The sequence below is a fragment of the Cryptotermes secundus genome, unplaced genomic scaffold (assembly GCF_002891405.2).
Source record: "Cryptotermes secundus unplaced genomic scaffold, Csec_1.0 scaffold301, whole genome shotgun sequence".
In the NCBI taxonomy this organism is placed as follows: Eukaryota; Metazoa; Arthropoda; class Insecta; order Blattodea; family Kalotermitidae; genus Cryptotermes; species Cryptotermes secundus.
In genome coordinates this window covers 312,502-326,821 of record NW_019725003.1, presented here as the reverse complement: position 1 = coordinate 326,821, position 14,320 = coordinate 312,502, and the positions used below count along the sequence as shown (strand labels likewise).

The following is a 14,320-nucleotide window of genomic DNA, read 5'->3' as shown; positions in this document are numbered from 1 at the left end:
CCCTCACGCTCAGTGTTTTTCATTTGTTGTCGTATTAGTCATTTGTTCAGTGTAATTGTCGTAGCGGCGTATTGTTCGTCAATAGAGCTTGTCGATGCAGCCAGAGAGCACACGGCTGTTGACGACCTCTCTTCATATGACTGCACTACCACGCCATAAAAATTAATGAACACGTTAATTCAGATTTACTCACACAATGGGAAAGTTGTTTCACATCACCAGCAGTGAATCATTTCAGCCTGTTTCGTTCGTTTGATGAATACATTTGCAACTCGGTGGTATAATTTTATAAACTAACAGGACTACTTCCGTGAAGGTTGTCTGTTACATACCTATTCTCATCCGTTCCAGCAAACAGTGCTTTACTTTCGCATGTACTTAGTGTACATGAGGAAACATTTTAATTGTTAAAAAGAGTGATCTTGAAATTTCGTGGATTTACAGTTTGCACCCTCTTTTCCCAGGACGAAAAGTTGGCTTTTGGAATGCCATCCGTCCGTCATATATATATATATATACGTACGTGTGTTTGCATGCGTGATTTGGTAGTGCCTGAACTATTTGATAAAATTTATTCACATTCGGTAATTAAATCTTACATCAGTGCCTGATGAATATGAACTTTACAGGTCCGAAATAGGAGCCCTTCAGATGGGCTCCACAAAGAATAAAGAAAGGTTTATTCGAAGCTGTTTTAACGATTTTTATTAATTTTCAGTAATTTATGGGGAAACTATTTCTGAACAAAACGACATCAGTTACGTCTTCAGCAAAATAACAAGGCATTCGCAAATAAAAGAATGCGTGTCCAGGACTGTGTTCATTAAAAATACAAATCCTAAATTATTTTCAAAATTTCACTCTTTTCATCCTAAATAGTCTCCGTCTGAATCAGTATATAGCTGGAATCGATTGAAAAGTTTTCGAAAACAGTCACTGTACTCCTTTTGTGGAATCGCATATAACACTGCGGTACATTCCCTTTGGAAGTCCTGGGTGGTGTCGTGACGGTCTCCTTTCATCGCCAACTTAACGTTGGGGAACAACCAGAAATCTGCTGGAGCCAAATCTGGCGAATGCGGAGGATGATCAAGGACTGTGATCCCTTTTCTGGCCAAAAAATTGCGCCGCACGATCTTCGATTTGTGGGGTGGGGCATTGTCGTGGAGGAGCGACCAGGAACCTAGCTCTCGATATTCAGGTCGAATTCGAAGAATTCTCGCCCACAAACGATTGAGGACTCCGAGATAATAATCAGAATTCACTGAGTGACCTTCTGGCAGAAGTTCTTTGTGAATGATTCCTTTGGAATCGAAGAAAACGGTTAGCAGTGTCTTTACTCGACTCTTTTGCATGCCCACCTTATTTGGTTTCGGCTTCTTTGGGCTTAACCACGCTGCACTCTGCGGCTTTGTGAGAGGCTCATATTGAAAACACCATGTCTTGTCACCGGTAACAATCGATTTTGTAAATTTTGTATCACTTTGGGGCGACCGTAACATGTCTTTGCGGTGTTCCACTCTGGCGTGATTTTCATCGCCTGACAGCGCGTGCGGTACAAACCGCGCACAGACCTTCCGTTTGCCCAAATGAATGATCGGTCAAAATTTGATACACAGTACTTTTTGGTATTCCTAAAAGCTCCTCAATGAGTCTTGCAGGAACACATCTGTCGGTCACTTTTTTCACATTTTCTTCAGTGCGACTTTTTCTCGGCTGTGATGCACGTGCAACGTCTTCAATATCCTCCTTGACGTCACAAAATACAGCATACCTTCGAAATGTGTTCGAGCGACTCAAACAATCACTACCGTACACACTTTTCATCATTTCGTATGCTTCTCCGGCTGTTTTGCCTAACTTCAAACAAAATTCGATGTTGGCCCTCTGTTCAACCGCCATTTTCCGACGAGCGTCAGAACAGTACTGTTACATTTAAGGTCAGAACACATGATGCAGCGATGCTTGTGCTTTGAAATTATAGACAGCCACAGCTGAAACTTCAAGAATTTTAACACCACAACTCGCCAACAGATGGCATTGCAGGGGGAAAAAAAAGGAGTCCTAACGGATCCTGGACACACGGTGTATGTGCAATAACTTTCATCGATTTTTATTCGGCATTAGAACTTAATCTTAGGGAATAATAGTAATATAAAATTTGTTTTTACTATTTTGTTGTTGAAGTACATATAATTATGTTGATCTCTTTAACATGAGCCGAAAATTAAAATAAGTTCGCATACATGAATTATATATATATTTGACATAGGAAAGCCAGAGAAAATACGCACAACTGAAACAGGAGTGGGGCTACTGGTTAGAAGTGGGATAAATTTACGGTTTTGAATCATATATTTGTATAAGAAAAGTCTATAGTGTACGAATCAGTTATATCTACGTCACTTTCAGTTTCACCAAGCAGGATGGTCTAGCTAAAAGTCTTAGATTTGTGCTCGGGAAACGCTCAGTTCAAATCTCGGCAAAGAACCGACTAATATGACTAAGGTATTTCGTAGTTTTACTCGGTTCCTCCGAGAAAATTCCAGGATAACCATTGTCTTACCATTTAACGGTATATATTCTTGACACTGAGAGCGACGTAAATTAAACAAAAAAAAATAAAATTTCGCTGCAAGTCACGTGTACTTTCGTGTAATGAATTACCTGGAATAAGTTTGGGTAAGGTTTTGGTGAGTTTCAGTGACGTTAAGCAGGTTAGATTATATGAAGTTAGTTCTTTAATTTGATTGGGTTTCTTAGTTTCTACGTATCACAGGTGCAGGAACTTCTGCTGCGATATCATTACTGTATTCTTAACGAATCACATGGCACCAGTCTAAACCAACAGCGACGCCGGATTCCTGAGCTGACTGCGGTGATCAGTTTTTAGCTTTACTGATGTATACCAGTTGAGGAGTCTCATCACATGAAGAAAGCCGTCTTCCTGGGATGTGGCGCCGTGTAGATATTGTGTTAACCGACGTTGCGGAGGAACGTATCGCAGCGACCTCCACAAGCTGATTCATTGCTCTCTGATTTATTATACCCTGAAGATGGAGGCGATACGTTCCTCCGTAACGTTGGTTAACACAATATCTACACGGCCCCACATCTCGGAAGCCGGCATTCTTCATAGTCATCGCCGTGAAAACCTCAAATCTTACATAGTCTCATCACTTGTTATACGTGTAAGTTGTTGCTATTGATTTCCCCTCCATTTTCCTCTATTCCTTTACAGTCCTATATATTAACAGAAGATACGTACAGGCCGATATTTAATGCCATTTCACCATACGTAACAAGCACAAACATTGAACAGTAAACGGTCTCTTCTCTACGCTGTACCACACTCACACATCTACATCAGGGCATTAATTATACTCACAGAATGGACATGACACACTGACGCGAAAATGTCAGTTATGACGTGTGCGTCGCTAAAACTCCCTTTGACTTAGACATTTTAGACAGGCACGCATTTCACACGTGATTTGCTTGAATCTGCCCATCCTCTTATGCTATTTTCTATTTGGATAGGGGACATAAGTCGCTTTAATGCCATGTCTGAGAGCACGTGAACGTGCGTATTGTCACGACAGTACTCGGACTAGCTGCTGGAGAGTGACTTCTCTGTTGCAGGCAAAGCACGCTGCCCTTATCCAGGAGACCCGGAACATGGAAGGATCGCACCAGTCAAATTCTCGTACGAACCCGGAGACCACCTGAAAGTGACATGTGCTACGGGATACGTGGTGAAGATGGAGGCGCGATCGCCACAGTGCCGTGTGGACGGAACATGGTCCGAGAAAGTGCCGGAGTGCCGTTCCTATCGTGATGTCTGATTGGACAAGAACCGGAATCAGCGGTAAGACGATACCAAGCGGCATTAGGGGTGTAGAACCAACTCGCATCATCCAATGTAAAGTACAGTGATCTTGCAGAATCATTAGTGATGAACAATAATTAACAAAATATAGTCCAGAAAAATTGTAACATTACTCAGTTTCTCTCGTAATCGACTAATATTCTTGAAACACTTGAGAACTTGGATATGAAATTGTTTATATTTAATTTACATAGAATATTTGAACTTCAATAGATTTATAGAACATAAGTTGTGTGTGAATTTATGCACACTAGGAGAATGGAAATATGCTGGGCTCTGAGAAACCAGAATTGAGTAACAAGATTTATTGGCTCATGGCAATAATCTAAGTGGTGCAGCAGTTTTTATCCTACAGTAATCTCTTTTTGCAGGATCTGTTTTAAGACATGAAAATTTGAATATTCGCTTCAGTTCAAGAGAGACATTTGCAGAACAAAATAAGCGAATTAACTTTTTACTGCATACATTTTGTCTGCTTCATATTTTGTAGGCTTAAATTACAACAGTTCTGCACAGTTGCTCTGATTTTCATTATTGAGATATCTGAAGTGTCCCTAATGATAACTTGGTCCTCATTACTAGACAATGACCATAGGTACATACCATTTCTGTATAGTAAGTACATGTAACATGGAGCTAAACATGCACAGTGCAGACCATCACTGTATCTGCTGTAATTTGTTCAAAATAGTTCATTTACCTCAAAACTGAAAGCCTGTTACAGATATGCTAGTGATTACTGGTAACAACTCTATTGAACAATCCTTAATCTTCAAGTGAATGTTCCATTATTTATATTACAAAGGACACGAGTTAGGTTCACATTACCAATTAAGTTGTATGTGTTTTAGTACAGTGAATGAATTTGGTCCACACATATATATATAATTATACTTCTTTCATTGTAATTTTAACATATTTACTTATTTTCGCAGGAGTGAAGTCAGTTATGTAGTACATATAAAAGTATAAACACAGAAAATAGTTTTTGAAGCACAAAATTTACATTTTCCCAGTCCAAGTTGTAAGAGAGGCCTACATATTCCATAAAATTTGATTTTAAAATATGAGAATATTTCATTTTCATTTTATACTTTTTTATTCCAGCTTTTAATTTAATGTAATTTATTTACATGCATACCGAAGTCATAGCATGATCGAGCTAGATGGATGGACATTGTAGATAGATTGTATTAATTCTATGGACACTGGAAAAGTCACTGTACAAATAAACTCGATAAGCAAGCCAGAAAAGCCCAAGCACAAGGCACGATTCACATAAATTTTCATAAATGTCAAATTCGTTATAGTTAGTCCACATTGAGTATTACAGTTCCATAAATAATGTAACAAGCTGCTGTTAATTACATAAAGTGTACAAATTATTCAGGAGAGTAGGAGATATATGACAATGACAGTTCAAATTGTCTTCTGTTATTTGACAGGCTTTCAATTCCTACTGGGAGCTTGCTATACAATTTAATTGCTGCATAGTGTACAACCTTTTTGAATACTGTCTGTGAAGATCATGTCTGTGCTTCGTGTTCACTTCATGAAACTTTGAATTTGTTAAAGAAATTTCATAATTATAAATTTTAAGTGTCATTAAATTAAATGTATACTCAGACTGAAGTTTTAGTATGCAGAATCTCTTATATAAATATTTATTTGACACATTTCTCTGAGGACTAAACATAATTCTGATTATTCTTTCCTGCAGAAGGAATACTTTACTAGGTGCATTATTATTATTATTGAATTTCCGTAGGATATTGCACCCTATAGCATGAATGAGTGGAAAAAACAAAGTAGACTTACTGTCCTTGGAAAGTCTACATTGGGAATATGTTACTCATTGAATCATTTTTTGATCTCAAGTTATCTTTATAGTTTTAATAACAAGTTCTTTGTTTTGATTATAATGTTTAAATTTTATAAACCTATAATTTTGTTATACTGCGTATATAAGTCTGTATACATCTGGTGTGGTTAGAAGTAGGCCTAATTGTCAAGTTGGCAGTGTTCCTTGATAGCCCAGTTTTTGCCAAGAAGACCCATAAAGAAATGAGAATCAGCAGTTAATTTCTCACGAGTCTGAAAATTCTAAAATGTGAATAATAAATAAAATTTATGAAATAATACAGGACACTGGGAAGTGATATTAACCTTTCTGCAGAAAAATTGTTTAGTTGTCCCTAGTATAATATTATTCCTGCCCTCTCTTGACATGTACTAAGGCTGAATCTACTGATATCTTGCACTTCACTAAGCCTCATGGCCTCAAATTCAACAAACATTTGTTGTCCAGTGTTTAATTTTTGTTCCTTTTCCATTCCTTAGTTAATGTCAGAAACATTTCTGTCACTCACACTGAAATTTATGTTACTAAATACCAAACAGAAAAATCTTCAATTTTTTCAGCAATAGGCAACAAAATCAGAAAAAAATGTCTGTGATTTCCAATTCCATTTCCATAGAGCAACAACAATCTTCGAAATCTCAAATTTTAGTGCGGGAGAGAAAAATCCTGTGATTTGCTTTATTATTGAGAATTTATGATTGAGGTTTATGATTGATGATTTATAATGAGGCCACAAATGAAACCCTTCTTAATTATTATATAGTGATGGCCATATCATTATGTGGGTCACCAATAATTGCAAGTCACCGATGACTATCAAAAACGTCCTTTATTCTTAACCCCTAGACTAATTTTGAACCAAATATCGGTTTATATTGCTGCAACTTGTTGGAGGTGGCGCAGGTTGTACAATACATTTTATCTTCACCACAATTATCATGTCTTTTGTAGTTTAATTCACAACACTATCAACATCTAGAGTACATACTGCTGCATGGTAGGAGGGTGATGAATGCTCAAATGGGAAGTATCTCGAAAAGAGCAGTCAAGGTCTGAGCAAGGTACTGTCCAGTCATGTGCTTGGAATGACTATGTAAAACTGAAAATCTCAGGATTAGCAATATCTTGAAGAGATGCCTGCCAAAAATGAGTCAAGGGCATTATCACTTTGCCTTCCCACGAGGAATTAAATTGTTTGTGAGTTGAATTAACTGAATTCATGAGCCAGAATTCAGAAAATACACAAGAATTTTTTGTCTTTTTTAAATACATCGCCCTTGTCTGAATGTTCTTCTTTCCATTGAATTTATCATTAAAAGAAATGAAGATATTTATGACAATGTGTTAACTCTGCATTAGGAAATTTATTCCAATGAATTACATAAAATGACAACTTCAGCATCAAGGTAAGTTACTGATTTATAATTCTGTTTATATCTGTTTCGACTGAGCAGCTTATATTATTTGTTTATATACGCATCATATACAGTACACGTGCGCCCACACACACACACACACACACACAGATTAAGGTAACAGATGATCATGCATTTCTGTAAATAAAAATCAAAAGATATTTTTAATTACAGGACATTTTCCCACAGTATTCACTAATGTATGTAATATATTTGTATTCATTTGCTGGGTATGTAGGTATGAGTTAATACAAGTACATAAAGTGAAAATGATGCAGCTTCCTTTATTTTAGGGTAGAAAGAAACTATAACAAATGTTATTTAATATAGCTGTTATTTCAGAAAAAGAAATCAGTGCTGTTAAGACGGTGGATACTTCTTTCAGAGGTGAAGTGGAAGCTGCCGAGAATCCAGTGAGAGGAGGTAAAGAACTCTGATCTTTGGCTCATCTGGTGTACACTCATGAAATTAAATTTCTTATTTTGACTGCTTTGTGCAGAACAGAATAGCATTTTTATGACTAGTATTTTTGAGTTTTTTCCTAAGAGAGTTCAGTGACAAGAGAATGATGGATAATGTCCAAAAACATAAAATTTATGATAGAGTTCTTGTTTGCAGGTGGAAGGTTTGTGTGACCTGGATTCAGGAATACGATTAAGTACTGCTAAAAATGTTGTATACGTGTATATTGTTCAAAGATAAGAAAAATAACAATTTTATGTTTATTTATAAGTTATGAAACTTACTTTAACTATGAGTTATGAAATCTCACATAAGTACATTTAGCAGCTGAGTGAGGCAGCCTTAAGATTGTCTCAGTGATATTAGTTTTTGCGTATTGATGCTTTTAATTATGTGATGGAAGGTAAGGTGTTCGTGTTTTGGGGATTAATATATAGGTAATTTCCTATTGAGCAGAATCAGTTATAGTGACTCCAAGTAGAAGTCAGTTAGAAACAGTATTGTCTGAATAAAAGACACACCACGTCTTCCATAATATGCCAGTTCATCAAGATAGGTTCCAAGCTAAAATGTAGGCAAGTCCATCAGCATATGTAAATTATACTGCTAACATAGCAACATCACTTCTATTTTCAATCATTATCTCTTAGATGAGAGAGACAGGATTTCATAAATAATATTATGATCCATAAGTGTCTCGTAAATATGATGCCATTGCAGTGGTATCTCACTTCATGAATATAATTCATTAATCAGTTCTGACCATTAAATAGGCCAACTTAAACATAGGTATTTTGATTGTAGTTCTGTGATAAGAGTAGAGATAAACATTGTCTGAAGTGTAAACTTACTCATTTTTATCCCACTTTTCTAATTTTGTTATTAGTATTCTCTTGACCCTAGCACAAAATTTTACTTTATTGGTCGACAAAGAACAAAGTCTTCCTACATTACTTTGTGTGAAAGACAGATAATTCAAGAAATGAAACCAATTACTGAAAATAACAGTATTTTGTATATACTATAATTTGACATATTGAAACATCATGAAATTGATGTATTCTTCAACAGATATGACTTGGAGATGGAAAACAACGTTATTCTAAGTGTTATGGCCAGAGTGACACTTATATGGGAATATTTTCAAACCTTAAAATTTGGTAATTTCTACTTAATTTACAAGTAATCAGTCTCTTCAGGATGTGGCAGAATATGCAGAGTAGTCAGTATATCCACCAACTTCTGGTCATTTCTGACACTGAAGTGTCTTCTGCCAGGCAACAGCTGCTGTAACTGAGCTACAACATCTCTTAGTGATGTTGGTGGTAAGGGGGGTGTGAGGAATGTAGGAATTCTCTTATTTTCATTTGAAGGAGAAGCCGCAGTTTTGTTGCCTGACTTGAAGTGTATATGTGAACTGTGATGTAGTTGCTTCTCTGGTGTCATCAGATCCCCTTTGTATTTTTTGTTCAATCTTTCTTGAGGAATTGAGTCAAGGGTGGTGTCTGCCCTCTTGAGTGTAAAAATGGTAGCACCACCATCTAGATAATGTTTCAGATGGTGTTCTGCTGTGACAATTCTCCTATCGTTAGCATTTGTCCTGGCAGTGTAATCATTGCTGTACATGTAAGGTTTGTACATGTCTCCATCCATTGTTGACATACTTCTGCCTTGGTTTTGAATTGTACTGCTGTGGTATGCATGTTGTACAATAGGATGCCATTCTCCTGAAATGCATCAATTTAAAATGGATAACTGCCCAATTTAATGGGATGCTAGAAGTTCAATTGAAAGAGAGGCTGATTGATATTTGAATTTAACATAGGCTGATTCAGTTTGTTTGAGAAGAAAATGGTGAGGGATTGGATTAAAGTGGGATGTAGACACTGCAGCTGATGTACGTTTTAACAGTAAAGGTATAAGGTAAAATTGTCCCTATGCTTAACTAACTGGTTACTGGCACTACGCCATGAAGATGTATGGGGAGTGCATGTATAGATCCATATTTTCTTGACCTGGGCACTAGTTGGAGGTGAGTGGTCAGCTTCACGCCCCGGCCGCTTTACTCCCAAGGAAAGAGCCCCCGGTACCCATTTGTATATGAGGCTGGGTTGATCTCAGACCCAATCTGGATGACATGGAGAAATAAAAATTCTTGCTACACCAAGACTCGAACTCCAACTCCTTCGTCCTCCAGCCCATAGCCAGTTGCTATACTGACTGAGCTATCCCGGCTCCTGCCTTGAAACATTATTGCTACTAATACAAAGGAAACAAATAGGAGGTGTTTTATATTGATATTACATATGTAGCCATACATATCATTGTTAGAGAAGGAACACAGACTTACCTTGTAAGGCACATGAGTACAAGGGAGGAAATCCTTGATAGTAAAATGGATGCAAGTGATGCTGAAACACAGGAAGTTATTATATAATGATGGTATCTTTGGACATAACCAAGAGTTCATTAAATTCAATGAAAAGTATTTTGAATGTTAAACTTGCATTGTCTTTTACTCTTAACTTGAGTTTCAAACTGATATTAATAGTCCAGATTTGGTTCACCCTACTTATCTACAGGAGGTCCCTGGCCTGATACTTGATTAGATCGTCAGCTACCATAACTGAGTTTCTCTCGGGTTTCCCAGTCATTCCTGGCGAATTCCAGGATATTACTTTCGAATAGACAGGGGATGGACAAAAATATGAAAACGCCCAACAAAAAAAAAACACATTACTGTGACTAATGTGGTGTAGGACAACCTCTGGCTTGCAGAACTGCTTGCAGTCTCCCTGGAATCGATAAATAGAGGTCTTGTATGATTTGCAAGGGAATCTTATACCATTCTTACTGCAAAACATTGGCAAGTTCTGTTAACGATGATGGAGGTGGATAGCGCGCACGCAGATTGCTCTCCAAAACAGGCCACAAAGGCTCAATAATATTATATCTGGCGATTGTGGGGGCCATGGCAGAAGTGACACTTCATCTTCGTGCTCAGAAAACCAGTCCTGGACGATGTGAGCTATGTGAACATGGGCATTGTTGGCTTGGTAAATGGCATCACCATTGGGGAACAAAGTTTGCACGATGGGATGGACCTGGTCGCCCAAAATGGTCACATAGTCGTTGGCAGTGAAGTGACCTTGCAGGGTAATGATGGGTCCCACAGAATACCACGATATGGCTGCTCATACCATGATCGAACCCCCGCCATGTTTCACTTTTCGCAGCAAACAGTCTGGATCGTAAGCTTTGGATGGCTTTCTCCAGACGTGAACTCGGCCAGAAGTCGGAAACAGTGTGAAGGTGGACTCATCCGACCAAATGACCGTCTTCCATTGCTCCATAGTCCAGGTACTATGACTTCGGGGCCACACTCTCCTCTTAGTGATTTGGAATTGCAGCTAGTCCAGAAATACCCTGCTTGTGGAGTTCCCTTTGTACTGTGTTGGTGCTGACAGGGTTTGTGAGCGTGACATTCAGTTCAGCAGTCACTTTTGTAGCTGTAGTCTTCTTATTTTTCGTCACAATCCTACGCAATGTTCGTCTGTCTCGATCACTCAACACACATTTCCGTCCACGCTGGTGTTTATCGGATGCGGATCTACCAGTCCTCCTGTGTGCGGTCATAATCTTGGATACTGTGTCTCGCGAAACACCAAAAACCTCGGCTACCTTGGTTACGGAAGCACCCACCATATGGGCCCCAACAATTTGCCCGCGTTCGAATTCTGTTAGCTCTGACGTAATACACTAAAAACTGCACAGAACACTGTCTCAACAACAAATGAAGCTTGCAACGTATTGCGGAGGTTGTACAGGTAGTGGTGTTGGGCAGATACGGCAGCGCCACCTACAAACGTCGCTAAAATAAACACTTCAATTCAGGCATACATTTCACGAGGTGTTTCCGTATTTTTGTCCATTCCCTGTATCATGGCTGTTTTCTCAGCCCTTTTCACTTTAGCATACAAAATGTTCTCATTTATTGACCAATAAATAATCTTTGCAATTACAAAATCATTTTTAACCCCGCCAGGATGAACAGTGAATATATGGGTCTATCCAATTTGTCTGCTAAGCCAATCCCAAATATAGTACATTCATTTCCATTTTCTTCACACCAACATTGAATATGTTCATGTAACCTTATAAGATAAAACCACACAGATTCATAAGCTGAAAGATCACAATTTTCACAATCATTGCAATGAAAACTTCAAAAGTTACAATAATTGTTACTTACGAAAGTTGTACTGCTTTAGATCAGCTCTAAAAGTAAGGTTAGAGCTTGTAACACGTGTCTCACTATCTGTCCTGCATATGCAATCTGAGATACTGAATACTTACTCCATAACCGACTCCATGAGTTGTATCTTCTTTGGGATATTCAAATTTGCTGACTCTTGATGACCCAGCTCTGCTGTCCAATTCAGAGCTCTTTAATATGCCATTAAATTTGTTAGCAGAGTATGAACTTGTGCCCTGACTTCTGGTGCTAAATAACTGGAATAATATTCCGGTTATAACCTGAAATATAAAAAGTGGATGAAAGTTAATATATTTTATACGAAATTGCCTCACTTGCCAAATCAGACTTCAAGTTTCTGTGACACTTTAACTGCTATCAGGAAATATATGGTTGTGCAAATCAGAAGTGATGTGAATTCAGTTAAGACTGCAAGGTCCATGAAAATACAGTCTGCACACAAAGACTTCTGGCAAGGAAACACTTATTTGCACTGCCACTAGAATCTCCTCATAACGAGATTATGCTGATTTCTCTGGTTTGAGTCCCAACGGCAGTGTGCTTGTCAGTTATGTGCGATAAACACTGCTGTGTCATGCAACTTCCCTGCGTTCAGTGATGGTCACGCTCTGCATTCAGTCCTACTGATACAAGCAATATTATGGCAAGACCAATGTGACAACTGCGTTCTTCGGGTTTCCCTCTTAATCATATCACCGCACCCTGAGGTGTTCAGTAACCCACACCAGGAAGCACATTATCACATTCTCTGTCTTTAAGCTGGGAGGTTCATCTCTGACCCGGTACATGGCTGGTCACAGAGTACACAAATTTCTTTTAGGAAAGATTTCAGTGCTAATATGCACGTATATAAATTTCCTACATAGAATATATGGTGAATATTTGCCCCGTGCTTACTTAAGCACCACACCATGAAGAGATATGCATAGTGGTGTTACAGTTTTACGTATTGTCAAATGTTTTAGTGAGTATAGACGGGGTTTGGATTGGTGAATAGATCCATTAACATCTTGTACAATCAACTCGTACTCACAAGCAATACAGCGCTATCGCCGGTTTACACAATTTACGTCTCACCGCTACACAGGCACTAGGATTCTCAGTCTTCACTAGTCGTACCCTGGCAACGGAATTAAAACAGTCTCACTGATACTAAGTCTCTAATCCAATTATAAGCTACAGACTCGTTATATAGACTCGACACGGACCACGCAGAAAACATGTTACGTGTCAGACTGAGTGTTCACTGGTCCGTTACCAGCATTGGGCATGACGCTACCACATAGAAAACACATTTTCTGTTCTTTATAAACACTCAGGACGGACCACAACAAAAAACGCAGCCTCTCTACTGTTATGATGTCACCGCGTACGCGAGAATGTGTTTAGCGGACCACAGAAAAAACTGCTCCTGTATTGTTGGTCACGTGTCTGTTGCGGGCGTTGTATAGCAGTGGGTCGGGACATCACAGTTTTCTTAACCTCGGCACTGACTGGAGGCGATTGGTCATCTTCACCTTTCGGCCATCTTACCTCAAATGGGACGTAGTCCTCCAGTCTTATGAATATTCAAACACGGGGTTAAAACAAATATTTGGCTGATAATATATTAACTATGTATAAGATGTCAATGTTCATTGAAAAATTTTCAGTATATGAAAAATATGACATAGAAACAGATCTTTGTTTTAGAAAAAAAAAGAATTGGTTTCGAAATAGGTTGGTATAAAAATAAATTAAAATTAAATATAAAGGATGTGTTTAAAATTGTGGCTGTTCCATTAGATAGATATACCAAACTGGTTTGCATGAGTACAAATTTGTTATTATGCTAATACCGGCTGAAAGGGCACTGTTACAGCGCGTGTCTGAGCAATAATCACTAGCTACAATAAATCACATCTTTAATACGTACATTAAGCGCCTATATTCCGTGGCTATGAAACTACAGATTTAATAAACACGTAGAAAGTAAATTTGTACATACACGTGTTGAATTCCCGTCAAAATTTCGGCCTTACTTTTAGTATAAGAAGTGTGTAACATGTTTACACCTCCCTTGAAATTTATTTTCTCAGCTTCTGCAGCAGTAAAAATGTACACAGATATTACGTACATATTGAAGCGAGTCTCACGGAATTCGCACATGACAAGACGCTTACCCATTGAGCCATTCTTCTTTGCGTGTTTATCAAATCACTACTGAAGAACACCAGTGACAAGGCAGGAACAATTTTTCTGTAACTTACGTGCTGCAGCTGTGTTCCATTTAAGAATGAAATTATTCCATCTCCCCACCGCTCGCTTCAAACTTTATTCTCATTCGCAACGAAACGTATCTCCTCATGAGAAGCCACTGGCATTGTTTAGATCAGGGTTACCAAAAACGTCTGCAGCCACTGCAAAACTAAAGAAGA

The 14,320-nt window shown here is 38.2% G+C and overlaps 2 protein-coding genes across 2 annotated transcripts in view; one reads left to right on the top strand and one right to left on the bottom strand.

Moving 5' to 3' along the window:
- LOC111863172 (locomotion-related protein Hikaru genki) overlaps window positions 1–7,233 on the top strand; it is a 133,979-nt gene extending 126,746 nt beyond the window's left edge. The window contains exon 10 of the mRNA XM_023849227.2: window positions 3,643–7,233. Coding sequence (XP_023704995.2) covers window positions 3,643–3,845 — 203 coding nt within the window. The 3' untranslated portion in view covers window positions 3,846–7,233. The remainder of the gene's footprint in view (window positions 1–3,642) is intronic.
- Window positions 4,813–14,077, bottom strand: LOC111863170. The gene is made up of 4 exons (XM_023849226.2): window positions 14,066–14,077; window positions 11,984–12,163; window positions 9,978–10,038; window positions 4,813–9,354 (listed from the first exon to the last, which is right to left on the bottom strand). Exons 1-4 carry the CDS (start codon window positions 14,075–14,077, stop codon window positions 8,804–8,806), a joined length of 804 nt encoding a protein of 267 aa, XP_023704994.1. The 3' UTR covers window positions 4,813–8,803.
- Window positions 14,078–14,320: the final 243 nt, after the last annotated feature.